Source organism: Oculina patagonica, chromosome 13 (genome assembly GCF_052425735.1).
Source record: "Oculina patagonica isolate OP01 chromosome 13, crgOcupat, whole genome shotgun sequence".
Lineage (NCBI taxonomy): Eukaryota > Metazoa > Cnidaria > Anthozoa > Scleractinia > Oculinidae > Oculina > Oculina patagonica.
Window position 1 is genome coordinate 17,574,386 of NC_135770.1, and position 25,288 is coordinate 17,599,673.

The following is a 25,288-nucleotide window of genomic DNA, read 5'->3' on the forward strand; positions in this document are numbered from 1 at the left end:
CCGTTACCCGTAAATGCATACCGCGTACTTATATACCCCGAGGAAGAGTTTGACAAATGATTAATCTGTGTCTAAAGGATAACACATGTTTATTTTTTTCATTTTATTCCGTCGTCTTCCCAGACAATTTTACCGTTGGACAACATGCTAGAAAGAACTGTTAACTGTTTAGAACCCTAACCACGTTGCTTTATTGACTTTTATAAACGATTGCCGATTTTGTAATAACGCTTAACTCGAATGTTATGTCTGGTGTTTAATGAAAATAAATGAAATAATAGTTTTCTCTTAACTTAATGAATGTTTTGGTCTGGAAGCAACTTCGAAACAATGAAACACGACGAGTGTGGGTTATTTTAATCCATTAACATCACTTTCGCACACGTTTTCTATTTGGGAAACTGTCTTTTTTATTTTAGGGTTGAAAACAATACATTTTTATGTTGCTCACGTCACAAAAATAAACCGTCCACAGTTTAAATTCTACGAAATTTCGTTTTTGCTTTTAGATTGTGCTTGCTCGGGCTCTAAATTTTGTACTTACGAAACTGAAACTAAGTGGTGAATTCATGAATGTTGTTTTGAGGATAAATAACAATAATAATCATAATAATAATAATAATAATAATAATAATAATAAATAGATGAATAAATAAATAAAAAAGGAAAGAGAGCCGGATTTACGCTTCTTGTTTTAGTTCTCACGCAGGAATTCCCGTGAAATGACATATTTTTGGTGCGTGAAATGTGAAATGACTCGGTTTTTCCTTGTAAAACGTAATTTACTTCATAATCTTGGACTGTGATTTACCACAATAACTGTCCGTGAAACAAGCATCCAGTTTTTTCTGCCGTGAAATTAGACTTTGTGGCCGTCCCACAAAATAAAATGAAACGTGACCTCTACAGCCTTCCCCTTTTTAACTCTCGCTAATTGAAGCATTGAAAATAAGCAGTTGTGAAAAAAATGAACTTACCAAAATCATCTAGCCTCCATACAACTCAAAAAGGTACGAAATCCATAAAAACAAATTAAAACCGTGCTAGATTCTTTTAGTTCCGAGGCTCGCAGGATATTCAACTGATAGGCTGCGAGAATGATACAAGTGCTTGAGCGTGGTTAGCGGTCTTTTTCTAAAATTCTCACAAAGAGTGGATCACTTTTTGTTGGCTCCTTAACCCTTAATATGCTGAAATTACTCAAAAAAACGCGTTTTTTACCGTTAATCGATTTTCTTGGCTCTACGGTTTTAAATTTCTCTAAACTGTGCTAGAAATGCACTTTCTGACACTGCGGTAAGTTTTTGATGAAATTTCCATGTAAAAATATACAACATTTTACTTTGGCACATGCGCATAAGCCAAAATTTGGACGCTGAACCGTTTCGATTTTTTTTTCCTTGCTCCTTTCCTTTTCGTTTTTCTCTGCTTTCTTATTCTCTCTACGTTTTACTCTGTGCACGCCTTCTACTGGGTTGAAAAGTTTTGATCTTAATCAATGGAAAACCCTGGAAAGGAGACCATGATCAAGTGCGAGTATATTGGCCTGTTTTAGCACCAAGTTTACACCAAAAACTGATCACGTTTTTTTTCGATTAGCTCTGTCAGAATGCAGTCAATGTTCAAGATGGACACTCCTGTGGAAAGATCTATCCAAACTCTACAAGTTGCACATCACAAAAATCTGCTGACGTGTAAATTGGTGACGTCATAAGTGGTTGAATGGCCATTCCTCCAAATCTCGGAATAATCCGGACTTAGCATATTAAGGGTTAATTTGTAGTTAAGTGCATTAATGCAATTGTATTCCGTATAATTAACAAATAATTGGTTGAGAAAAATTCCGAGGACTGACAAATTGGACGAGGCCGTGGACTAAGTCCAATTTGGCAGTCAGAAGATTTTTTTAATCTTATTATTTCCAAATTAGATTTATATGTAGTACTATTACCAGTTAATTATATTGTGCACTAGACCACGTGGTAAATATTGGATAGTTGCGCTTAAATGGGATAAATAGTAATGTAATTTCATAATAAGTAAAAATTTGGTTTGTATCTGATCTTAAAATCGGTTGGTAAAAACGCCGGTATAAAACTGAATTTTCGGTAACTCTCTGTTACCTTCATCAGAGTTTATTTCATTTTATCGTGAAACAAGAGGTAAACGAAGCTGAATGTAAATGCAATAACAAGATCAACGACGCGAGAATTTCAACTAATGCCCTCTGAACTGACAAAGATTAATCTGAAAATACGATATCTTTCTGGTTTCAATGTTGGAACTGTTATAAACAAAACCTGTAAACTTTAATTCCAAAAACTTCAAGCATTAACTGGCATGTCTTGTTTTAATGTTCTGTTTTGATGAAGAGTGCAGATTAATGTAATGTACAAGCCCTGCACGGTACAAATCACCAGATGTCTCATCCGAGGGGGTAGGGGGAGCGATATCCCTAGGTCACTTCATCCAATGGAATAGAAACGTGATAAGCATCGTATATGTGGACCATTCTGGCCTGAATGCAGACTTTAACTTGACGCCTTTGGAGGATCTTTACTTACTTCAACTTGAAGGCAATTTTGAACATCGTCAAAAGATGTACATCATATCGTGACACTTCTTAACCCGTTGCTCCTTACAATGTAATAGGTCCTTTGTAAAAACACCCTGCCACGAGACTTTGTCAATAACAAGGAAAGACTGTAGTACGAAATGGTTGCCACAGATGGAAAGAGCGCAGGTTGCCAATTTTGTGGCCACTTAAGTTTAAGTGAGAGCTTTGACGGTGGTTTAAAAGTTTGAAAAATGTATGGGATTTGTATAAAAAAAAAGTGCCAGGTGGCACGCCTTCCTATCCAGCAACATTCCCTTTGTTATAATACCACGCACGAAATAAACCAATCGGAACTCTCACAAAAAAAATTTAACTTATGGTCAGGACACTTTACTCTCACAGTGCCTCTCTCCAGCCAAATGTATTATGGACTACTGGCGACCTGATAAAGCCTGCAATTAACGACAGCTCTCCAAACAGCAGGAGTATGAATACTCCTAGTCTTTTGATTTTATGGCAACCGAAGTTAAGCACGGTTAAACGGGCAGTATCGTTAGCATGACATCGAAAAAGTATCGAGCCATAAAAAATATTTACATCAATGGAAACCTTACAACAGAGGTCTAGTTTTGTTAAAGGTTACAATACTAGCTCAGAAAAGCTATTGTTGGAGGCGTGATGTCATCGTGAGTTACGCATGCACGAGGATTGATCTCAAATTAAAAACGTCGGGCAGGCCTTTTTTTAATTCTGCCTTTTTGCCTTGGAAAAATTACAATTTGCTCCCCCCTGAACAATTAACTTTTTAAACATCTTCATCTTGGTGTTCTAGGCACATTTTGTGTATGAGTGATAGTACTCTCACACTTTTACCACCGTTTTGACCAAAAGTGCAGCAAAACCTCCGTGATTGAGCCATAAGGCTTATTAACCATACCCTTCTATTTCATTGTTTTTCTTAAATTAAATAATACGTTTTGTGTTTTTCAGTTTGAATTTCCAAATTTTAATTAGAAAGGGAAACGAAGAGGCCACTATTGTCAGTTGTCACGAAGCATAGTAAAAGGTCACATGATCGTGCAGTAGGGAACATAGTTCAGTCCAAGGGACCCCCTGTTGTCCACTCCCAGTCTCTGTGTTGTTTGTGACGCAGTCCATGCACCTTTTCCGCCCATTTGTTATTTGTTTTTGTTCATGCCAATCTGCCTTTCAAGCCTTGTCGGCATGTACAGCGTGAAAAGGTCTATATCTACCTCCAACAATCCAACTACCTCTGTTGCAAGTCTCTTGTTCTGACAGTAGGTATCACTTAACTGATACATCGCAATAGGTCGGCTTGATTCACTGACTCCAGAAGTTAACCAAAACGTTTGTTTACTATTTAGGAAAATTAACTAAGTTTACCTTCACATCAATTCTCTTGGGAGAAAAGGATCCCTTCGATAACTGCTGCTGAAGGAGCTCCTCGCACCGCTGAACAAACTCTTTGTCCAGTAAATCGCGGCACTTTAGCGGAAGAGGAAGGTCGTTGAAGTAATGGAAGACCTCTGTAGGGCGTGCAGGAGGGACATTCAGGAACATGGCGGTACAACAGGGAACTGCTTATTTACCGGCTGTAGGTGAAATAAGTGTTGAAAGCTTTTTAAGCAAAGAAACTCTAACTATACATCAACGTAAATAACTTAAATTAAGAAAAAAAGACACAAGAATTAAATTAAAATTTAAATGGCACAATAAATCCTTTACATAACCCGATTTTTTTAGGGTTACACAATTACTGGTGTCCCAGTAGTCGGTTTTCATTGTGGCCCTGGATCCTCGATCGAATTGGTTTTTGTGGAGAGAGGAAAACCAGAGAACCAGGTGTAAAACCCTCTGAGCTCCACACCCTCCTTTGATGATGTGAACCCAGAAAATAAGCCCTCTTAAGAAGCACATGGATCATAAGCGGAACCTTACGGTAAAAACTAAACAATGTTAACAGCAGTGATCGTTACAGTAACAAAGCAACTAAAGCAGTGGCACCCCCCTCCCCCACCCTCATGACTCCATGACTGAAGTCTTCTGCTAGACGAGTCAAGGTGAGTCAAACAAGTGAATTCGTGTGTTGAATTTTGTGCTTGCCGCATAGATGTACACAGACTAGATAGTGTTATTGAGCGGCGTTAAAGGGACTTTGTAACAAACAGATTTTAACAGATTGAAATTGTTAACAAGCGTCTTTGGTTGCGGATGGCTAGGATGAAATTGTATTGCAACTCGAAAAATTAAGGATAAACTTTTCAAGTTGTTTTCGCGCGTCTTCAAAAAAAAAAATCGATATTTATAGCGCAAATTAAGGTTATATCTTCCTTTAGATGTTAAAAGATAATGTTTTTCATTGTTTAAGTTGCCCACCGCTAATTTCAGAACAGTTTAGAACAAAACTCTGCGAAATCCCCGTGTGACGTAGCTCCTTTAAATTAACTTACGTTATGCTAGTTTAACTTTGAGTGTCAATACCTGTTCAATTGTCTCTGCCTATCTACGAATCTTGACTAACTTCCGAGCATCGCGCCAGGCATTGTTTCAATGCTCCTGTATGTGAGTGCCATAGCGTGTTATTAGAAGCAAAACTCGAAACCTTTCATTTTCTTTCATCTACGTAATTGTTATTTGTTGGATATGCGGGACCAATATCATTGACCACCTGTCCCTAATGGGTCCAATACCATTTTGTTAATGGAATACATGTCCTGTTTTGCCTTTACCGGTCTAATTCTACCGTCTAAAAGACGCGAGGTTTTCAAAACAAAGTTAAAAGAAATTTTTTTAAAGACAATGCAATTTCAGGTCGACTGGTAGATAGAATCACGCAAAAAAACGCACTTGTCTATAAAGCAATCCTTTCCTTTTGACAAAGAAATTTGTGCTTGAAACTATCATGACTCAACTTATAGAGTGTTGAACTACACAAGCAGCTGAACACAACTAAGTTGCTCACGAAACTTCAGTAATAACAGTAGAACAAAATGATTTTATCCACGATAATTTACTACAAAAAGTAGCATTAGAAAGAAACATAGCAAAATTGAGTCTTACCAATGCGAATCTATCTGTTTCCACCAGGGAACATGTCAGAGACAAGTTTGCTACGACCTACCGAATAAAAAGCTGTCTTGCCAGGGCAGCTAAAAGGCCGGTTGTAACAGATCTCCGTAAATGCAACGAAGAATATCCGACTCTCATTGACCAATCACAAACTAGCACGAACACTCTGAAACCGTTGCAGCATTGCCGAAAATCGCAGGCTCAGTCAAAGACATACAGGAGTAAAGCAGACTATGAAAACACTATCTTGTTATTGCAAAAACATCGAGCTCAAAGTTATTGACATGACGTTTTGTATAACATAACGTACGCGGGAAAACCCTTCTAGCCGATTATTAGCAGCGCAGTTCACCTTCGGGAAGTCTTGTACAATATACTTTGCTTACCAAAAATTGTACTTCAACAAACACTAGTTTCGGCGGTACTGTTAGCGGCAGATTTTAATTTGATTGCAACTTAGAGTACTTAGTCGCATTGTGAATTTTCATTGTATTGTCTGATAAATCTCTCTTTATTTAACGAGATTGTAAACCAGATTTCATACAATAACATGCTCATGTGTATCGATTATAAATTAGCCTTCACTGCCGATAAACCATTTTCCTTATGGCTTTGCAAGGTCGGAGATCTGTTTAATTCAATAAGACATGAATTAAATAAGATGCTCTTGTCATGAAGGGTTTTTACCACTCCTTTCAAACAATAAATGGAAGGTGATCAGGACCGTAACCAGAATAACCTGAAATCATACCCTCCCTCCCTGCTACTCCCTGCTATAACCTGATCGCAGGTTATAACCAGAACATTACTATAGACGAGGCAAGATCTTGCTAAAGGGTTCTGGGGGCATGCCATCTAGAAGCTCTGGAACTCTTTCTTCGTCATTTTTTCAGAAGGTAGTTTTTGAGTAAAAGCAATCTTGTTCAACTTTGGATTATATTTTGTTTTTACTTTACGGCTCTGGTGATGGGTCCGCGCATGCGTACTTCAACAAAGCTTTTAGTACCTCTCACGTCTCTCAACGACAACGTACATTTGCATTCGAATGGCGAAGCGTATCTCTTCCAAGAAAATTTACAATCTTCTTGTATCAAAAATACTGATTACTTCCAAAACAAAAGGAAAATTTAACGATTTATATTCTCTACATTAACGTTATGGAGGACTCTCTTAACCAGAAAAATAAATATAGATTCAATATTTTCTTTAAATGTGCAATTGACACCAAAACACATGACCTTCAATACAAGTGACTCCCCTTTCTTCAAGCTCTGTCACTGCTTAGAAGAACCGCCAAATTGTTGACTGCCTTTTGACAAGTAATTCATCATTAGGAGCATATGATTTAACCAAAATAGCGGCGATTCAAGGGATTATTAGACCAGTGAAAGTTATCTAATACGTCGCTGTAAACAATACTCCTTTGGTTGCAACTTAACAGGTTTCTCCCTACAAACGTTATTCCTAAAATTCTAAAAGCAGTTTTTGAAACAGTGCAATGAGCAGCGTGAAACTCCTCTTGAACGAGAGAAAATGGAACAAACTCTATAGACTTACCTCCCGTCCGTTGAATTCTCCAAGCTCTTATCTTTTGTTTCATTAGTTATACAATGTAACTTGGCTAGCATTTTACCACGTTCCCTTTCTTATTTTACTCGGTTGTGGTTTGTTTATAGTCGGAACTGTCATTCACTAAGTACCGTGTATTACTTTTTGGTTTACATCTCCCAATCAAGTACTCAACATGAAGTTACTGAAAGCTGGAAGAGATAGGCACGAGGAAATTGGAGAAAGCCGCAACACAATTCTAAGTCCTTCTGTGCACTTACGTCAAAAATGTGCTGCCTTTGTGAGTGATAACTATCTTTTGTCTTCATCCGCCCACAGCTTGAAACGGTACCAGAAGAAGCTTACCAATAAACGAAAGGAAAGAGGCCCTGCGACTATTTTTAGCACGGTTGGTTCGCCGAGAAGCACAAAAACATACCTGTAAACAGTAGGTAATAGGAAATTCGACAACAATGGTTTATTTTTGTAGAATAGTACTCGAGAAATGACAAGAACCTATTAACAAGCGAGGACAGCGAGCGATGGCGAGGATGGAAATAGATTACAATATTATGCTACCTCGCGTATTAAAGTTTGCATTTGGTTCGAGTGTCTATACAAATCCAATGTTGTAAAAACTCGTGATAGAACATGGAAAGTCGCCTTGTTGAACAAATGCCTTTACAACGCTATTGACGAGGCATTCAGTTTAACACACACTTGCTCAACAAACGCTGCCAAAATCACCTGCTCATACAGTGGGCCTCGTTAAGTCGCTATACAATAACAAGCGATCCTACTTTAACTTTCCCAAACTAGCGTGATTCAAGCCTGGACATTACTATGTAGCCTGTGTACAGCCGTCCCACTCCGCTCTAATTACTATGCAATTCTGCTCTGATGATCGAGGCTGTTAAAATATTTACGCTGTGGTCAATTACAGAAATGCGGCGTGATGAATAAAGTCCAGAGCGATGGGTTTTAAAACTCGCACCGTAAATTGCCAGTTCTTTCCCGCTGAAACAATCACATCTCCTTTAGTCAAAAATGTCATCAGAAAGGACTAAAGTTAACATGTAAAGTTTCTTCTGGTGTTAATTTTTCAAATTTGGTGTCAGACGTATCGCGATAACATCGCTTAGATGAGGATTTTCTTTATTCTTGTAAACTGAACTGTCCGCTGTATTGATATTGTTTTGAGAACTGAAATTAAATTAAATACATAACAATTTTTTTGAACTTCTCACGCAAATAAGAACGTTTAGTTTCAAGGCAGGATGATCCCTTTTCTCACGTAATAGCGCAAAACGCATAAGCAATACGGCAGAATTGCGAATCCAACAGAAAAGAGAAAAGTATTGAAAAACACCTAAGATATGAGCGCCATTTCAGTGAATTTCCTGACAGCTTTAGCCGCCAGACCGAGGATACAAAATATATGATAGGAATCTAGAAATACAGAAACATTTTCGCCAGTTGAGCTGGCTGCATCGCAGAACTATCGTGTCACTTTTTAAAGACCATGGGCGAAAAGTCTTAAAATTCAGACAGAAAGCCCTAATGAGATATGTTACAACCTTTTATTTTTCCATATAAACGTTGGCTTTCAGAAAAGTCCGACTTGGGACATATTGACAGCAAGAGTTTCAAATAAAAGTCCCCGGATTCAGAGGAGGACGCTTATGCCATAGAAAAAATTTTGTGTGGTTGTTTTGTCGTAGATTTCTCGGGACTTTGTCAATTGGAACTTGGGACGATTTCGGATTTTCGAACGGGAAAATTTAGAGACCTAAGGAAAAACATTTCGACCTTCGTTCATCTATAACTGGGAAATTCCTCCTTAAAGCGTACTTATGAGTATAACAATGACATTGTATGTGTAATTTACCCTTCCTAGACTACACAGTAAAATTGCACAGATAAGTTAAAAGGCCGAAATGAATATTATTAAAATTAAGAAAAAGAAAGGAAAACAGTTTCCTGTGTAATTAGCTATACATCCCAATACATTCCTTTGCTAGACTTCCTCTTCTCCAATCTCTGCCTGAAATTACTGAAAGAAGTGTCACTATACGAATTATGACTCAACAAGAAAGTGAACATGTCACAGCAACAGACCTTAACGTCTTGGTGTATCACTGCGTGAAGATTGTTGTATTCAGATACAGTTGACCATCAAAGCCTTCACTGAAGAACAGCTTGTCACAGCAAATGACCAAGGAAGAATGAACTTACGTGGGCATGACAGAAATATATTAATTGTATAAAAAGATACATAATCGTTTTAAATAAATTAACATTCAACTTCCGCTGTGATGGTTTTTGTGTGGGATGGGGATGCATGCCAGAGGGCATTTTAAAACAATGACGACGCTGGGTCGTTTAAATTACTCATACACAAAATAAAAGCGATATCCAAATATGTAATTTTGTCAGAAATAGAAAAGAAACAATAACTTGAAGTGCGAGATCTCTACCAATAATTTGTACAGAAAAGGAGTATAGCATGCGAGATGAGGAAGTCGATAGCTTAGACCGCAATCCATGTTAACACCACATAATACAACTTCCCTTAAAGCTCGTTAACGACAATAATTCCTGTTTGGTTTTAACGAAAACTTTACATCATTTTTACTTTGCACGTTGCTGCATGAATATGTTATTTAGATAACCATGGATTTAAAAAGAAATAACATAAATTAAATTTAAAAAGTGTCCATAAAAACTTTTCATTTTTAAGATATAAACAGTAGAGCACAAACTAATCGCAAGCACTTATGTTTTGATGCTTCCTTCCTTTCCAAACTAACATTCCCTCGGCGACCCAATATCGATACACTGTCAAGCAAAGAATAAATTTATCAACATGTTGATATTGGCTTGATGTGCCACCAAATTTTTAAAACAAACAATGAAAGGGAAAATTGCTCATCATTGGGGAGAAATTCTAAATTATTTTAAGTTTAGGATTGAAGTGTCATAATAGTGCTCTCATTAACCTCGTTACAAGATTCTGCTTGCACTAAAATTATTTGACAGAAACACATTATAATAATCTTATCTGGCACGATGTCTACGCAACGGTCAAACTCATTATGCTCGTGTGAGTACGTTGTTAACCACTCGGTGTCAGGGAAGTTCAGTTTTCTATTAAAGGACACGACAAGATGATTTGCAAGAACGCGGGGACAAACAAGGCGGTTCGAAATTTGTTTGGGTGGAACATTTAAGCCAGTTGAACTATAAACTGGGATGTCCAAAATCAACCAGTTAGCTATCTAAATTCTGCGTTCCCATGCTGCCTGTCCAAATAAATTGCAAGAAAATTTGTAATCTGGCTGTTAAGTGTCATTTCAATTAGTCATCAAAGCTAGCAAGAAATAAAGAAGCTCTATCAAAACTTATTTCAGAGTAAGCTCAAGGTAAACTTTGTATTCATCCGGTAACATTCCAGTTTTTGGATGAAGTCTTTAAATGTTACAAACGAAAACCAACCATCAAACAGGTTTTTTTAGGTGGTAATACTTGTTTTTCAATCTTTTGCAAAAGGAATTGGCAATTTTCTTTTGCTTTTTGAACTTTTGTTACAATAAAGTTGGATGAAAGGGGATAAAAGGAGTGGGCAACAATTGTCTCTTAGCACAGAAAAACTTTCCTTATTGGAAAAACTAAACAAAAACAACGCAACGAATTAGCTATTCCAACTCGCGTCCCTATACCAACGCAACGACTAGTGGGATACAACGAGGAAAATGTAAAGTTACTACGACGAGCTCGAATTTTCTATGACCGAATAGAAACGAGCAGGCAGAATTTCCTTGTTCTTTATCATACAAAAATGAACTCTAATTACTTACAACACGTGTGTGCGGTCGTTATCTTTCCAGAAAATGACAACGATGCATGGAAACAGCCAACGTTTTCGCAACGGACCACGGCAACTTTCTGAAAAATGACATTAACTTAACAAAATGTCTTGAAGCTATTTTATCACCGATACAAGAAAAACTTTAATGACGATCTAGATGGGTCTGCTGTGATGGAAGTTGGCAGACAACTAATTTTGAAGTGGTGAAAGTTTTGACAACAAACGGGACACGATGTGTTCAAAGTGCTCGTCACAGCATATGCTTGAGGTTACAAAGTGATATTTCTCTGAACCCAAGAAATGATAGTAAGTTAGATCGAAGAAGGGACGTTTTCTGACCATTGAAATCCAAATCTAAGAATCACAACTTAAATTCTTGCGAGAAAAACTGAGCTTGTTTGTTGTCATTAGGTCGTCTCCGAACGCGCGATTTTCACAAGAGAGCAGAGATCGCCTAGCAACTGACACAATGTATTTTTAAATCTAATTCTTCTTGAGTTGAAGTTGCAAGTGCGCAAGGGAAAAGTTAAAACAAACCTAACCATAAAGCTTGGTGAATAGACATTATAATTGAACATGACACTGTGCTGAAATGCATTGAAAGAGTCCGCTTAAGTTTAGTATACAGCCTGTAAAAAAGGACAAATCATACTTTCTTTGCTTCTCGCCACCTTACAGAGATTTGAGCTAACGCCTAATCATTTCCTCTTCATCAGTGCTCTCCCATGCTTTTCAAGAAGCGAATGACGCCTCGCCAGGACGAATTTTCCATAGTTATCTATAAATCAGGGGCATTGCAAGACAAAATTTAAGCAAGCCTTGAAATATCGTTTTTCTGGCATTTTAATATGACATTTGTGTAAGCTAACACAGTTAGATCTGTTAGGCGTGATTATATGGCTTAATTCTTGGGAACTAATAGCTGCAAGCTGCTGTTTCCTGTTCAGAATTCGAAGTCCTTGATGGACCTTTTTTCGTACCAAAAACGAGGATCTCTCCAGAATAAACAGGCATGATATTTGAATTTCCCATATCACGAAAGTTGTTTCAGGTCTATAAGGAGAGATTTGACTAAGAAAAATGCCTACATTTCGTCACGTTAATCCAAATATATGAGGGGATTATCAGCCTTTCGAACAAATATTCGGCCACCGAAATGATCCGTTGGGTGCCTTAGCTTGTAAACTGTTAATTTGACTGCTTACAAAGATACATACGCTGCTTGTCAATCTACAAGTAAATATATCTCTGAACTCTCTCTCAACTTTGTCTGATCTATGAAGGGAAATGTAACATTTATAACTGCAAATTTCAATCAAGATACGAAATAAAAATTGAAATGACAATATTTTAGTGAAAGACAACGCCAGCTAACTTTCTTCAACTATGATCGTGACTGAATGTCATAAGCTTGAAATATTAGTCGCCTTGAACTGAAACTAAATTTAACAGCGATAATTTCATCGGATTCTACAGTTTTAGGAGAAGGTTTTTTTAGTTCTAACAGATGCGTAGTTCAGTAAAAGGGTGCGTGTGGAAGCTTTTTCTATACGGGAAGCCAGCGACAGTCCACGCTGTAAATAGTTATTCAGTGTTGACAGTTGGATGGGCGTTTCAGAAAAGCAATTTGCTGTTTATGTTATAACATTTTTAAAAAATTAAATTTGCTTGGAGCGAAGGCGTAAAACTTAGTGCCTTTTTACTACCAAGGCAAAATTGCAGGTGAATGATATTTTTGATAACTCTCTACTGCTTCATTTCCTCAGTTCTATCAAACAAGCATTACAGACGATGTAAACGAGGTTTAGTTTACTTTCCCCTTTAAACGACTGAGAGCAATAGTGTATAGTCGAACCCTCAATAACTCGAACCTCCCGCTAACTCGAACCTTTTGCGATTCTTCTCCGGGTCATTTTATTATTGATTTTACCCTGGACAACTCAAAACCCCATAACTCCAACCTTTTATGATTTCCCTTGAAGTTTTAAGTTTTCGCGATTCAACTGCAATTGTTTTCTTTTTCAGGTTGAGTTCTTATTTCTATAAAATTTAGGAGTTTTATTTTTAACCTGAATACACTTTGAATACCACAACACACGTGGGCGAGTTTTGTCCGTAAAAAGAGAAAAACAAGTTCCTAACAAATGCAATTACAAGATGTCTTGAAGCTATTTTTGTACTAATACAATAAAAATAACAAATGGCGATCTGAAAGATGACGCATGTTGGCAGACATTGAGGCGTGGCGAAGGCTTTAATAGCGACCGGCCGGGGGTGCACTAATCCGTAAGGCTTGTCCTTGAAGAAACAGTTGTTCAGTTTTCTCTGAACGCAAGGAACGATAGCAAATTACATCAATGCAAGAAGATTTTCAGGCCATCGTGAATTCCATACTGAGTTAAGGATCCGCAGAACTCAAATTCTTGTGAGATAAAAGAGCATCGCGATTGAGACAAGAACCTTCGTATGACGTCAATAGGTCTCCGAACGCGTGCTTTTCGAAAGAGGGCAGAGATTGCTTAGAAACTGAATAATGTTTTCTAATATATGACGACAAGCAGAAACGAAATAGTGATCGGTATACTCGTGAATACTCGTGCGATCTTTTGATTGGATAAGTATAAACGGGTATGCCTTTTTGTACGGAGATTTGCCGAAAGGGTCGGGTCTGTTATTCTCAAATGCATCATGCACTGTACGATACAGCCCTTTCAAATCGCAACGACTTAAAACCAAACTTTCTCCGCCATTTACCAGTTTCAGTACAGGCCTAATAGTTTACAGTGCCAGAATGTTTTTCTGTATTCAGGAAACGTACGGTCGCCTCGCCAAAACGGAACTGCCGCAATTACTTATCATAGTACAGTGAACTCAGTCGTGCATTTTACGAGGAATTTAAGCAGACTTGAAATATCGATTCTCTGTTTTTCATATCCTTTGGGGGATTTTAAAAGGAATAGTGGTGTAGAATAACACATTTTGATCTTTCGAATTCTGTAGTTGAATAAAAGTAATAAAAATAATCTTTATTTTGACACGGTACTGTTTAGAGCTAGAAGCTTGTGGGGCCGTGTATTCCTGATCGAATTAGAATTTGGAATTGTTGGTTTTTGTGGAGGGAGGAAAACCGAAGAACCCGAAGAAAAGCCCTCTGAGCAAGGACGAGAACCAACAACAAACTCAACCCACATATGACGCAGAGTTCGGAAATCGAACCCGGGAGACATTGATGAGAGGCGAGTGCTCTCACCACTGCGCCATCCCTGCTCCCCCTATAGAATATTAGGGAACAAAATCTTATTACCCAAATTTGCGAGGTGCTGGCCTATCTTCGTTCCCAAAACATCATTTTTGTCTCTCCGAAAACAACAGCCATCAGATGTCTGATATCATGAAAGATCGAGGTGATATTTTGCTGAGAAAAACTCGGGTATTTATCGCACTTTTATTCGAATAAGTGAGGCGATTGTGAGCCTTTTGAACAAAAATTGCAACCAAACGATCCGATTTCGAACGTTCACTGTTCGAAAGATATATGCGCTGCTTTAAAACCTACAAGTGAATGTATCTCTGGACTCTGAAGACAAATATGACATTTATGGCTGAAAACTTCAATCAAGATACAAAATGAAAGTGAAATGTTATTGTTTCAGTGAAAGACAACGCCAGCGAGCCTTCAACTCAAGAGCTTCATATCACAAGCTTGATTAATATTACTCTACTTAGGGTTTTTCACTTCCCTGCATTGAAATTAAATCAAAGTGCGACAATATCATCGAACTCGACAGTGAATAAGCTCTTATCTGACAGACACGCAGTTTGGAAAGGGTGTGTGAGAGAGCCTTTGTTACCAGATGCCAGCAAACGTCTACGGCTTCAAATCCTAATAGTTCTGTATTCAGTTTGACAGTCGGATGTGCCTTTTCAGATAAGCAATTTGTAATTTTGTACCTTATTTTCCTATAGCTTATTTCAAATTTAAACGTTTTTGCAGGGAAGGTGTATAACTGACTTCGCATGCAGGTAAAGCCCGAGGTAAAGAGGCTTATAGCTCTCTACTGCTTTGTTTTTCTCAGTTCCTTCTACAAAACAAGCATTAGTGAAAGAGGATGCATTCTAAAGGCGCACTCACCTCTAAAGAGTTTGTCTTTGAGGCGAGAAACGAGCGGAGACGGAATATGCTTTGTTTACGAAAACAATATCCACCTCAACTGATCGCTTCGCAGCCGCCAAAAATAGATTTGATTTTGAAGGCGTTGTGTTGGGCTGGCTTCTTTTTAGACAACATATTGCAAAACAAAAACGGTCAAAGCAAATTTACCAATAGCTTTCAGACAAGCCTACCTTGAAATGTCTTGTTGCAAGAAGCTTACAAATCCTGTCGTGATAGTCAGGTCCTTCGTCAGTTGTTGAACTGTTCCAGTGTTTACAACTTGTGATATTTGAGTGAGACTTCCTTCAGCTTGTTCGCGCCCTGTCGCGTATATTAAGTATATTTACATAACAAAGAAACCCCATTGTCTCACATAAAAAGGCTGGATCGCGTGAAAAACTCGAAAAGTGTATCTAGCAATTATCACGATAGGGCTAAACTACTAATGGATAATTCATAAACACATAACGGTTATTGAAACTCTGGCGCGCATAGCGTTTCAGTCAATTTCATTGAGGTTTTGGACATACAATTTTTAGTGGCTTCGAAATGGATGCAAAACGCTTAACAGAAACGCTCAACGCCCGCTTGAAATTCGGTCAATATGGATGCTTAAAAAGCCGAGCTGGTGCTTTTATGGTTGTAGACATGTATTATAAGAACTATGAAGTCAAAGAAAACTTAAACGTCGAATTTAAACAGTGTAATATATTTATTTTCTTTTGATTTTGTGGGTCTGTACGCGCCCGTTCTGGTAACAGTAATTAAATGCAAAATTGAAAATCTCGTAATATTACTTTTGCGAACATGATTCAAAAATAAGTGGCCGTTCTTGCAGACAACGAAGCCTCATTAATAATAGAAAGATACCTTTACGGGGGAGTTGTAACTGGTGTTTGAAGTGTTCTCAGGTTGTATGAGGGTTTCGTCTTTATCCTCTAAAAGCGTGAAAAGCCTATTAGCAGATTAGTAGAAAGGTGGCACTTCTATCGACAGTATTTATTTACATCGCTCTACAAACAAAGTCAAAACATGCGATCCACTTGACCAAAAAAATGGCTATTTAAAATTAAGGGATTCCCGTAAAAATGTGATTTACAGCTTATAAAAGCGTTCAAGAAAAATATAAAAAAAAGAAGAGTTTTCTTTCATCATGTTAAAAACTCCATCACTTTTAAGTGTCGTGCAGTAGAGTTGAACATGTGCTCTCTTACACACAAATATCGGCCCGATGTCCGAGTGTATAATAAATATCATTACTTTGCAGCGGAAAGAAGAGCACGCGAACGAAAAATAACAGACTTTTTCACGATTTTAAAGGTTTTTTTTTCCGAAAATTTCGCTGCGACGAAAAACGACCTGAAAGTTTGAATAAAACTGTATCAATTGTTTTTGACAACCAAACATCGCATTAAAGCGATACGAAAACAATTTGAGATAGCGTCTTCCATGTATTAAATGCAAATTGGCATTTGGGGCACAGACATAAATTTGGACACAGCTTTTTGACACCTCATTGATTTATCTTGTTTAGACGACAGTAATTTTGCCATGGGGTTCGAGCTAATCTGCGTATCCTAAGTTGCAGCTCAACTCAACACCGAGAAACAAAATTGTTATCTGGCACAGCTCAAAATAGATAAGACGCTTCTATAATCAATGTTCTTAGTTTAAGCGCGAATTATTTATAGTCACTGAGTAAACATATACTTGACAGAATTGAAATAACTGCTGCTGAAACTTACTGAGATAAAAATAACCTGTCAAGATTTATACAGTGAGGTTTCAATCACTGGCAACTTTTCTATACACTCTGTTTACGTAAACGCCTAATTATCATCTCACGATATCTATTTTCTAAACACGGCAACTCTTTCGCGCTCTAGTCGTTCTAATTTTTTACAAACCTTAACTTCCAATTCATTCAATTTGCTCGTAGAAGTCCAAATTTAGGGGATTTGAATTCCGACGCGAAGAAGCGTTATTTCGAGGCCGTCCCACACTCGCTCCTGTGCTCACACGCAATTATAAAAGGTCTAAAACTGGCCGAAAACACCGCCGGGGAAATGTATTACATACGTATGTGCTTGGCGGGAGGCTAATTACGGGATGCATTTCTTTGTGAAAACAACGTACTTTCGACTTTCAACAGGTGTAATTCCCGAAATAGCCCCACTGATCAAGAAAAAAACGGGGAACAAGCAGAATTTCTAACACTGTGCACGCGGAAATAGTAAGTTTTGTGATTAGAGCTTTGCTCTTTTTACGTCTGCAACTGCGTCAGTTCGTCATGTTCGTTGTCAAGGAAAAAATCTCTTTCTTTTCCTCTCGTCCATTTGCTCTTCCTGGAGACCGCAAACTTCACAAAGGTAAAAAGAACAAAACTTTCTTCCAAACGCAAAGAAGATTTTTTTCTTTTACTTCCCGAAGCCATGTGAGCCCGAGGAAAAATACTGAACTAGTTTAAAAACATGTTTTTTTGGAACATTAAGGCATTAAAACGCAATTAAATGTAAATGTCTTTTTAAGACATTCATTTTTTTCGGCTTTTAAAACATTCTTCGAAGATAGTTTTGTAGCTACGATACAGGACAAATGGCCGAGTGTTTATTTCGAGATCAAACGATTCAGATCCGCAAAGTTTTCTACATAAAGCATCTCGCAAAAAATTTCAGGACAGCTTCCTACAATTCCTTTCAGTTTGAAAGTATTTTCAATGCAAACTCACGCAGCTCAGAACAACACGCGTGGGCTGACGCGCGCGAGTGCGAGAATTAAGGAGGACAATCCCTTTATTTTCTACGTGAAAGGGAAGATGAATGTTCAATTGCTTGCCGATATTGAATTAAAGCTTCAAAACACATTAGGTTAAGGAACATTACCAAAACAAAAAAGCGCGAAACGTGATCGACTCGCGCGGGAAACAAGAACGCCCCTATTGTGACGCGAATGGACGCCGGATTAATCTTCCACAGCGAATTAAAAGCAAGTCAGCTGCAGCATTTTACTGCCTCTTCCATTCCTTAGTTCTGGGCCTCCAAATGCTTCTTTACATCAGTTTTCATGGACCGAAGCGAATATCAAGCGTGGGGAGGGCACATCACAGGTAAATACGTCGCGTAAAAATTTGGCAACCTACTTGTTTTACATCGTCGTGAATGAGCGACATTTTGAACAACTTGTTAGCAGGCTGGTTAAAATTTCAAGCATATGCGATGAGCCACAAAGGTTAAGATTAGTTTTCTGCAAATTTTATTAACAAATAAACAAAAAAATGTGAAGTGAAAATAAAAAGTATTATTAGGGTAAACAGCAGCAGGACAAAGAAAATTACAATTGTTAAATAAGAAGTATAGCAAGCTTTTTTTATTGTTCTTTGTGGTAAAAACAGACTTCCCTACTCGCACCATTAGTCAGCGTTTCAAGCACTTAGTACGGACGCTTCGTTATTACGAACAGTGGTTTGTCCCGATCGAGTTCAAAAATTCTCTCTCAAATTAACCCTGTTAATACAGACACCTAGATACTGCGGACAATATCTGTAGTCTCTTCAGTGTCCGTGTAAACGGGCTTGGACTTCTAAAAAAATCTACGGCTTTAACTCGCAATAAGACCGATTACAACAGGTAAAGCTATACAAGCGGTAAAGTTTTAAGTGTCTAGCGTAGGTAAACAATCAGCAGAATCTTGTTAACACCTGTTCTTTGAGTTGAACTTTTCACCTAAGTACTGCCAAAGAGCTTATAATGGAATGGTCACATACTTGGAATTTATATACTGACTTTAAAATTTGAAACAACTTGTACAACATAATTAACAGTACAACATGAAAGAACTGCTCAATAGCTTTCATTTGAGTGGTCACACACTAGCGTTCTGTCCAGACTCAAAAGTTACAACCACCAATTTTCACCACAGCTTATGAACTAGAGCGTACTAACGACTGAACAGCATTTATTTTAGCGGACACGCACAAGGGTTTATCCACAAAGTTTCAAAGTTAGTATAATATAATAAGCAATACCACACGAAAGTACTGTCCACCAGTTTTATTTTGAATGATCACAAAAAGTTGGAGCCACCTTGTACATCAATTGTCTGATCACACACTAGGGCTTCACCTACAGATTTTCAAGATCAAATCACCTTGTACAGCATAATAAACATTATTGTTAGTTGAAGGCCTAGGGTTTTATTCACTGACCACCTTGTACAGCATATTTTCTTAAAATTAAACAGCATCAAATGGAAGAGCTGCTCAACAGCTTTCATGCAATAGCCTGCGAACAACCCCACTCAGGAGCCTGTTCGCAGGCTATCATGCAAATGACTACAAACCAGGTTTTCAGCCAGCGGATTAAAAGTTAGTGCCAAATTGTACAGACAGACAGACAGACAGACAGACAGACAGACAGACAGTTCCACATCAAAGCACTGCCATAGTTTTCATTTAAATAGTTACACATAAGGGTTTCATTCGCCACTTGAAAGTACTACCCAAAGTCATTTGAATGGTCACGCTCTAGGTTCTTATCCAGACTTACAAGTTGAATCTAAGTAATGGTACTTACCGTAATGATTCGATTTAGCGCCCTCCTTCCAATAAGCGCCCCCTTCCGAATAAGCGCCCCCCTTCGAATGCGTTTTTGTAAATAAGCGCCCCTATTCCAATAAGCGCTCCCATTCTAATAAGCGCACGCATTCTTATAGGTGCCCTTATTCTAATAAGCGCCTCCTATTGCGGATAAATGCCCCTACTGAAGTCATCGACGTCGATTAGATAAACGCATGAACATTTATCGTACCGTACATGTATATATTTACTGCTAAAATGAACAATTCTTTTTAAAGTAGCTGAACTTTCAACAATTTGCTAATATTTATTAAGGTTTTGTTTTGAACATTTGGTTGTTTCTCGAAAAATTAAATGAGCGCCCGCCCTGTCCCGAATAAGCGCCCTGTCTCGAATAAGCGCCCTCCCTTGAGGTGCCAAAAGTAAATATTAAAGCGCCCCGGGAGCTAAATAGAATCATTAATTACGGTAGCCTTCAAGCTAAGATAGAAATCAAACTTCTCCTAACTGTTTTAGTACATTTAGTTTAATTGTGTTGTATCAAAGTGATGATCTGATGCTTCATTCTCATAGCATGCACACTTGGAGTTGTTTGAATCGTCATCCAACGCTCTTCTTTGCGTGACGACAAGAATGCTCGTTCCCAGATCTCTTGTGGGTTTCGCCCGGCCCACAAGAGATCTGAGAGATCTGAGATCGAGATTACGTCGGAAGACTCCGTTGTACCGGAAGTTGAAAGATATCGTCTTAAGAGGCTCATAAACGTTATCAAACTTATAAATAATACAAACACGCGTTTAAAATTTCACGAATCATGTTTGACAGTATTACAGTAAAATGTTAGTAAACTAGTGTTTATGTTTTAACAAATTGCACACTAGACAATTAGACACAGCCGGTGGTTTATTTCAGCGATTATCATATAATTATTGTTGATAAAGAAAAAAACTACTGCTAATCACCTGTCTGTCACTACAGAGACGAAATTCACTTATTCGAATAACAGTGGCAAGCGGTTCAGAGTAAAAAATCATTTGTCTGGCGTCCAGGTCAAAAGAGCGTATGGATCTCAGCGGAGCGCTTAGCCTCGAATAAAACGCGTTCGCTGGACACATTGGAACTTTGCTTCGAGTCCTGGGTTTGTTTAGAGGACCCGGCGACTATTTAACACCTCAAAGAAGTTGTCACGGGTTTTATAAACATGTTTATAACGATCTATTACGGCGATCAGAAGTCGCTTCTGTTTAATCCAAGCTGCTCCGTGATAAATCTACTGAACTCGATCAAGGAGCGATGTGGTTATGGCGACACGGACCGAGTGCTGGATCTCACCGACGAAACAGGTAATAAATGGTTATACAGCTTTCGATAAACTTCAGCAAGTTTAACACTCGTTAAGAATTCACAGATACTTGCAAATTCTCGAGTGTCGGCAGACGAAGAGAAGGGATCAAAATTTTATTCAAATTCTATTCAGGAAGTACTTGGTTTACGGCTTGATTCGCTTCAGCTAACTCAAGCAGAAAATTCACCATAACCTATACTTTTTCTTCGGCTCAGTTTGATTCCAAAGATTTCAAAATGAATTTGGAATAGGCGACAAGTTAATTAGCCAAGATAGGCCTTATTTTCAGCGGACATCCTAGAACTATATTTGTCGAAACAAACCGGACTTTGACATGACCTCGGGCTTCGGAAATTTTAATAAACGCCTAACGAAAATTATGGGCGTTTGAACCATTTTGATTTTAAACACAAGCTCGAGCCTTAATAACATTTTGAATTTCGAGGAAAGTGAAAGCTAGAAATGGGTCTAGAGAAATAAATTAGGATTTGGTTCTTTACACGAAGGCCGCCGCCGATGTCAGTTTTTGAATTGCTGCCAGACTTTTTGTAATTACATTGAAATGCATCATGATGATGATATAAGCGGTTTTATGTGACCAAGACATTGAAAAAAAGTTCCAAGTCGTAATAATGCCATTTTGGTCGTCTGTTGTTTCGTAAGTATAAGTGTTTACCGCGAGTCTTCATCTCCAAAAGTATATCATTTTATTGCCGGATTAAAGTGAGTAAAATAAGCTGATTCTTGCTTTATACAATGATAACTAAATATGCACGCATTTTTCACTTTTGTAAGATTAAAAGAAAACTTGTGCCGTTTCTATGAATTAATGATGAAGAAAGCGATAAACAACTTCTGCCCGTTTAAAAGGCAGTGACGGTAATCCCAAACTGCCTAAAAGGATATATAATCCTATTCATTCTCCAAGCTAAGATCTTCCCAAAACCATAGAGTTGCCATGGAGTCATGTAATATTAAACGCTTTAAACCAATCAGAATGCAAGAGTCATTTGGCTTAGTTGTTAAAACACATAGACACGGCCCCTTTTAATTACAGAGTTGTTGAATGTAATCTTTAAACGAACTACAATTTAGATAAAGAAAGCATATATAAAAGCCCTGTCCTTTACAAACAAAACTAGCTGTCAGTTTAAAGAGCCTTTCGGCTTATAAGCAATTACTGTAATTAAAGGCGAACGGAATATTTCGGAGGCATTAAAGCTGCTTAAAATTAGAATTTATTGTTTTTTTCCTTTTGAAGTTTAATAGGATCGTCAGTTTTGTACGCGCTTAATTATTTTTCTCTAATCATCAGTTTATTATACTTCAACAAAAACACTAACACACAAACAAAGATTGGAAAGACGGGATTATATACGAAAGGAAGACAAAATACTGCATTTACTCAACTAATGGCCAATTAAGCTAAGTGTCTTCAGTAACAAAAAGTAAACATAACAATTAGCGTTTAAAAGCTTGGCCAATATCGGCGAGTTCTTGCAGAAGGAATTAAAAGCTGTATGTACTCAGTACATTCTGATAGCTTGTTCCAGACTTCGGATTATGCTGAAAAGGCGGAAAAATTATATGAGTAAAGAGTCTATTATGATTATTGCTGTTACCCTGTAGCGCAGGCGTTTTGAGTGGGCGAGTGCTGGTCTTTACTCGCTGTGAATCTCTTCACAGTCGTTGTCACGCAGCTCTCCTCTGATGTTGCGTGACCAGCCAAACGAACCTATTCTCGTTGGAGCAGTTTTCAATTGAGTGTAAAAAAAGTAATCACTCTAGCCAACCACAAGGAACAGACATTTCAGTAAACCAATCAAAACTCGAAGCACATACGTGTATCCGGCAAGAAACGCGAGAAAACGTGCGCAAGCGAGTCACGGTTGGTTTTGCTTTTACTTCTGATTGGCTGAGAAAGTGGTGCGGGAGTTTTTTAAAAACCAATCATTAGGCGTAGTAATGGAAACCCAATGCAAACGCGAATTACTTTCGACACTCAAGTGTCACCGCTCTAATTTCCTATACAGTATTTACTTTTTATTAATTAAGCTTTTCGTTTCCAATCCTTGTGACCAGGTCTAGTCTTGGATCTTAGCAGTCATAAAAACGAATACGCAAGCAAGTACCTTGCCTCAAAAGGCTATTACGTTCTGGTTGAAAAACGGACCGTCCCTACCGCCACCAAGGACCCTCGTGGATCGAGCCCCTCGCAGGAAGTCCAATATGTTCCCCTGCTACTGAGACCCAACGAAACATTTCAAGGGTACGAAGCTCGAGTTGCCGAGAGAAGGCCCAGCCAGGAACAATCCGCGCCGAGCAGAAATACCCACAGCAGAGGCAAGAGGGGAAGACTTAGAACAAGAAAGAGCATAGTGGAGACAAATTAGCCTGTTAAACCACCAAGAATGTAGAGAACATTTCCTAATTGTATCAGCTGGAAAATTTAAATAGACAATTTAACAGGGCTCTAGACTAACTTTTTTGCTCGCTAGCCTCTTGGCTAGTGACAGCTTTGATTTCACTAGCCAAAACCAATCTTCTACAAGCCAGAATTCTCGAGCTAACTTAGGTTTGGGCAGAGGCACTTTGCTGTCTTCATTGGCTCTGTTATCATTATCTTTTAGGTTACTTTTTGGTAATTTCAGCTTGTCGACAGTCTTTGATCAGGGGCATCCATCCAGAATATAGTTCAAAACCACTTAAAGATAGCACCGTTGAACGTATTTTAGTATTTAAACGGTAGATATAGGCATATTTTTATCCCCTAAAAATTTTTTATCCGTTCGGATTTCCTAGCTGAAAGTCTTGTGATCCGAAAGTTATAGGGATCAAAACTTACCTTTTCGAAAAAATTCCAGCCAGAGAAAGGCTCCCGAAAATTCTAGGTGACCTTTTTAGAGTAAAAATCCGTTAAAAATGAACAATTATACCATTTTTTAGATATTCGAAAATCCTAGGAAAGGCAGGCAAGCAAAAAAATTTACAATGAATGTTCCGAAAATTCTAGATCTCAAATCGTCTTCCGAACAGATATTTTAACGAAATATTCCGTTGGGTGCCCCTGTTTGATAATTTTATACGTGACGACAGTGTACTTGTGAGTTCTGTTCTCTCCGAGTCGATTTCGATGTATGGTTTTCTTCCTATCAAATTCCTGAAATTTTAACTAGCCATTTTGGCTAGTGAAAGCCCAGAACCTACTGGCCAAAACTGCATTTCTACTAGCCTGTGGCTAGTTGGCTACCGTAAGTCTAGAGCCCTGGTTTTACTAGAGGTTTATCCAGTTTTAAATTATAGGAGAAGTTACACAGCAGTCGGGGGAAAAGTACTTGGAATCCAGTCTCCGACGGTTGACTGAGCGCCAGAGTTTGCTTGTTGCTTGGGTTAAAAGAATTGGGAACTCTTGGAAGATTTGCCAGAATTCTTCGCGGGCACTTGTTTTCCCCAGACCATTAATAAAATAAGCACGATTCGTTAGCGATGTTAAAAAAAATCCACGTTGCCATTGACAAATCTGCGAAATTGAAACGTATTAAACGAAATCTCCAGTTTCTTAGTTTCTTCCAATCCTCCGCAATATTAACCATCCGTTAACCATTTACGGGCTCCTGTTTCTTTTCTATGATTACAAAACAAGTAAAAAGCTTTTAGCGTGTTTATTTTTGTTTTTTGCCTTCACCCGCGATCTAGAAACCAAACAAACGATTATTTCGAGGAAGGCTATGATGCTTATATAGTTCTTCAAACTTCTTTCTTTATTTTATGTGCGCTAGCGGATTTTCAATTATGACCTGAAAAACGCTTTATGATCAAAATGACCCAAAACATTGTCGTTACTTCATGTTTGAGAGGGCAATTCGGAATAGAAAATCAGAACAGCAAAATGACCCGGCAAAAAAGTTATATTATTTAGGACATTTATTAAACCTTAAAATCTACCACACAGTTTCAAGATGTTAGAATAAACTCTAGCGTAAGTGCAGACCTCGATGTCTCTCACAGCAGAGGCTCCTTCGCCTTTAGAAAGGCGAAAACACGAAAAATGAAAAGTTGGGGAGCGCGGGGTACAACGGGAAGCAAAAAGTCGCGTGCTTTCGTTGTCATTCGGGCTCCGCGCGCTTACATTTTTCACCTCTCCTCATTTCATT

General features: G+C 38.2%; 2 protein-coding genes across 3 annotated transcripts in view; one reads left to right on the forward strand and one right to left on the reverse strand.

Annotated features, from left to right (window-relative positions):
• LOC144634564 (homeobox protein Meis1-like) overlaps window positions 1–15,487 on the reverse strand; it is a 38,779-nt gene extending 23,292 nt beyond the window's left edge. Inside the window, exons 1-2 of one of the 2 annotated variants that reach the window (XM_078493561.1) lie at window positions 15,408–15,487; window positions 3,962–4,170 (exon numbers count right to left, since the gene is read on the reverse strand). In XM_078493561.1, the coding sequence (XP_078349687.1) occupies window positions 3,962–4,138 (177 nt within the window). In that variant the 5' untranslated portion in view covers window positions 4,139–4,170; window positions 15,408–15,487. Of the gene's footprint in view, window positions 1–3,961; window positions 4,185–15,407 lie in introns of those variants that run through there. The other variant, XM_078493562.1, reaches the window with a different exon arrangement.
• A 5,136-nt stretch (window positions 15,488–20,623) lies between these two features.
• LOC144634712 (uncharacterized protein CXorf65-like) lies at window positions 20,624–25,078 on the forward strand. The gene is made up of 2 exons (XM_078493749.1): window positions 20,624–21,132; window positions 23,217–25,078. Exons 1-2 carry the CDS (start codon window positions 20,991–20,993, stop codon window positions 23,525–23,527), a joined length of 453 nt encoding a protein of 150 aa, XP_078349875.1. The 5' UTR covers window positions 20,624–20,990; the 3' UTR covers window positions 23,528–25,078.
• The last annotated feature ends 210 nt before the right edge of the window (window positions 25,079–25,288 follow it).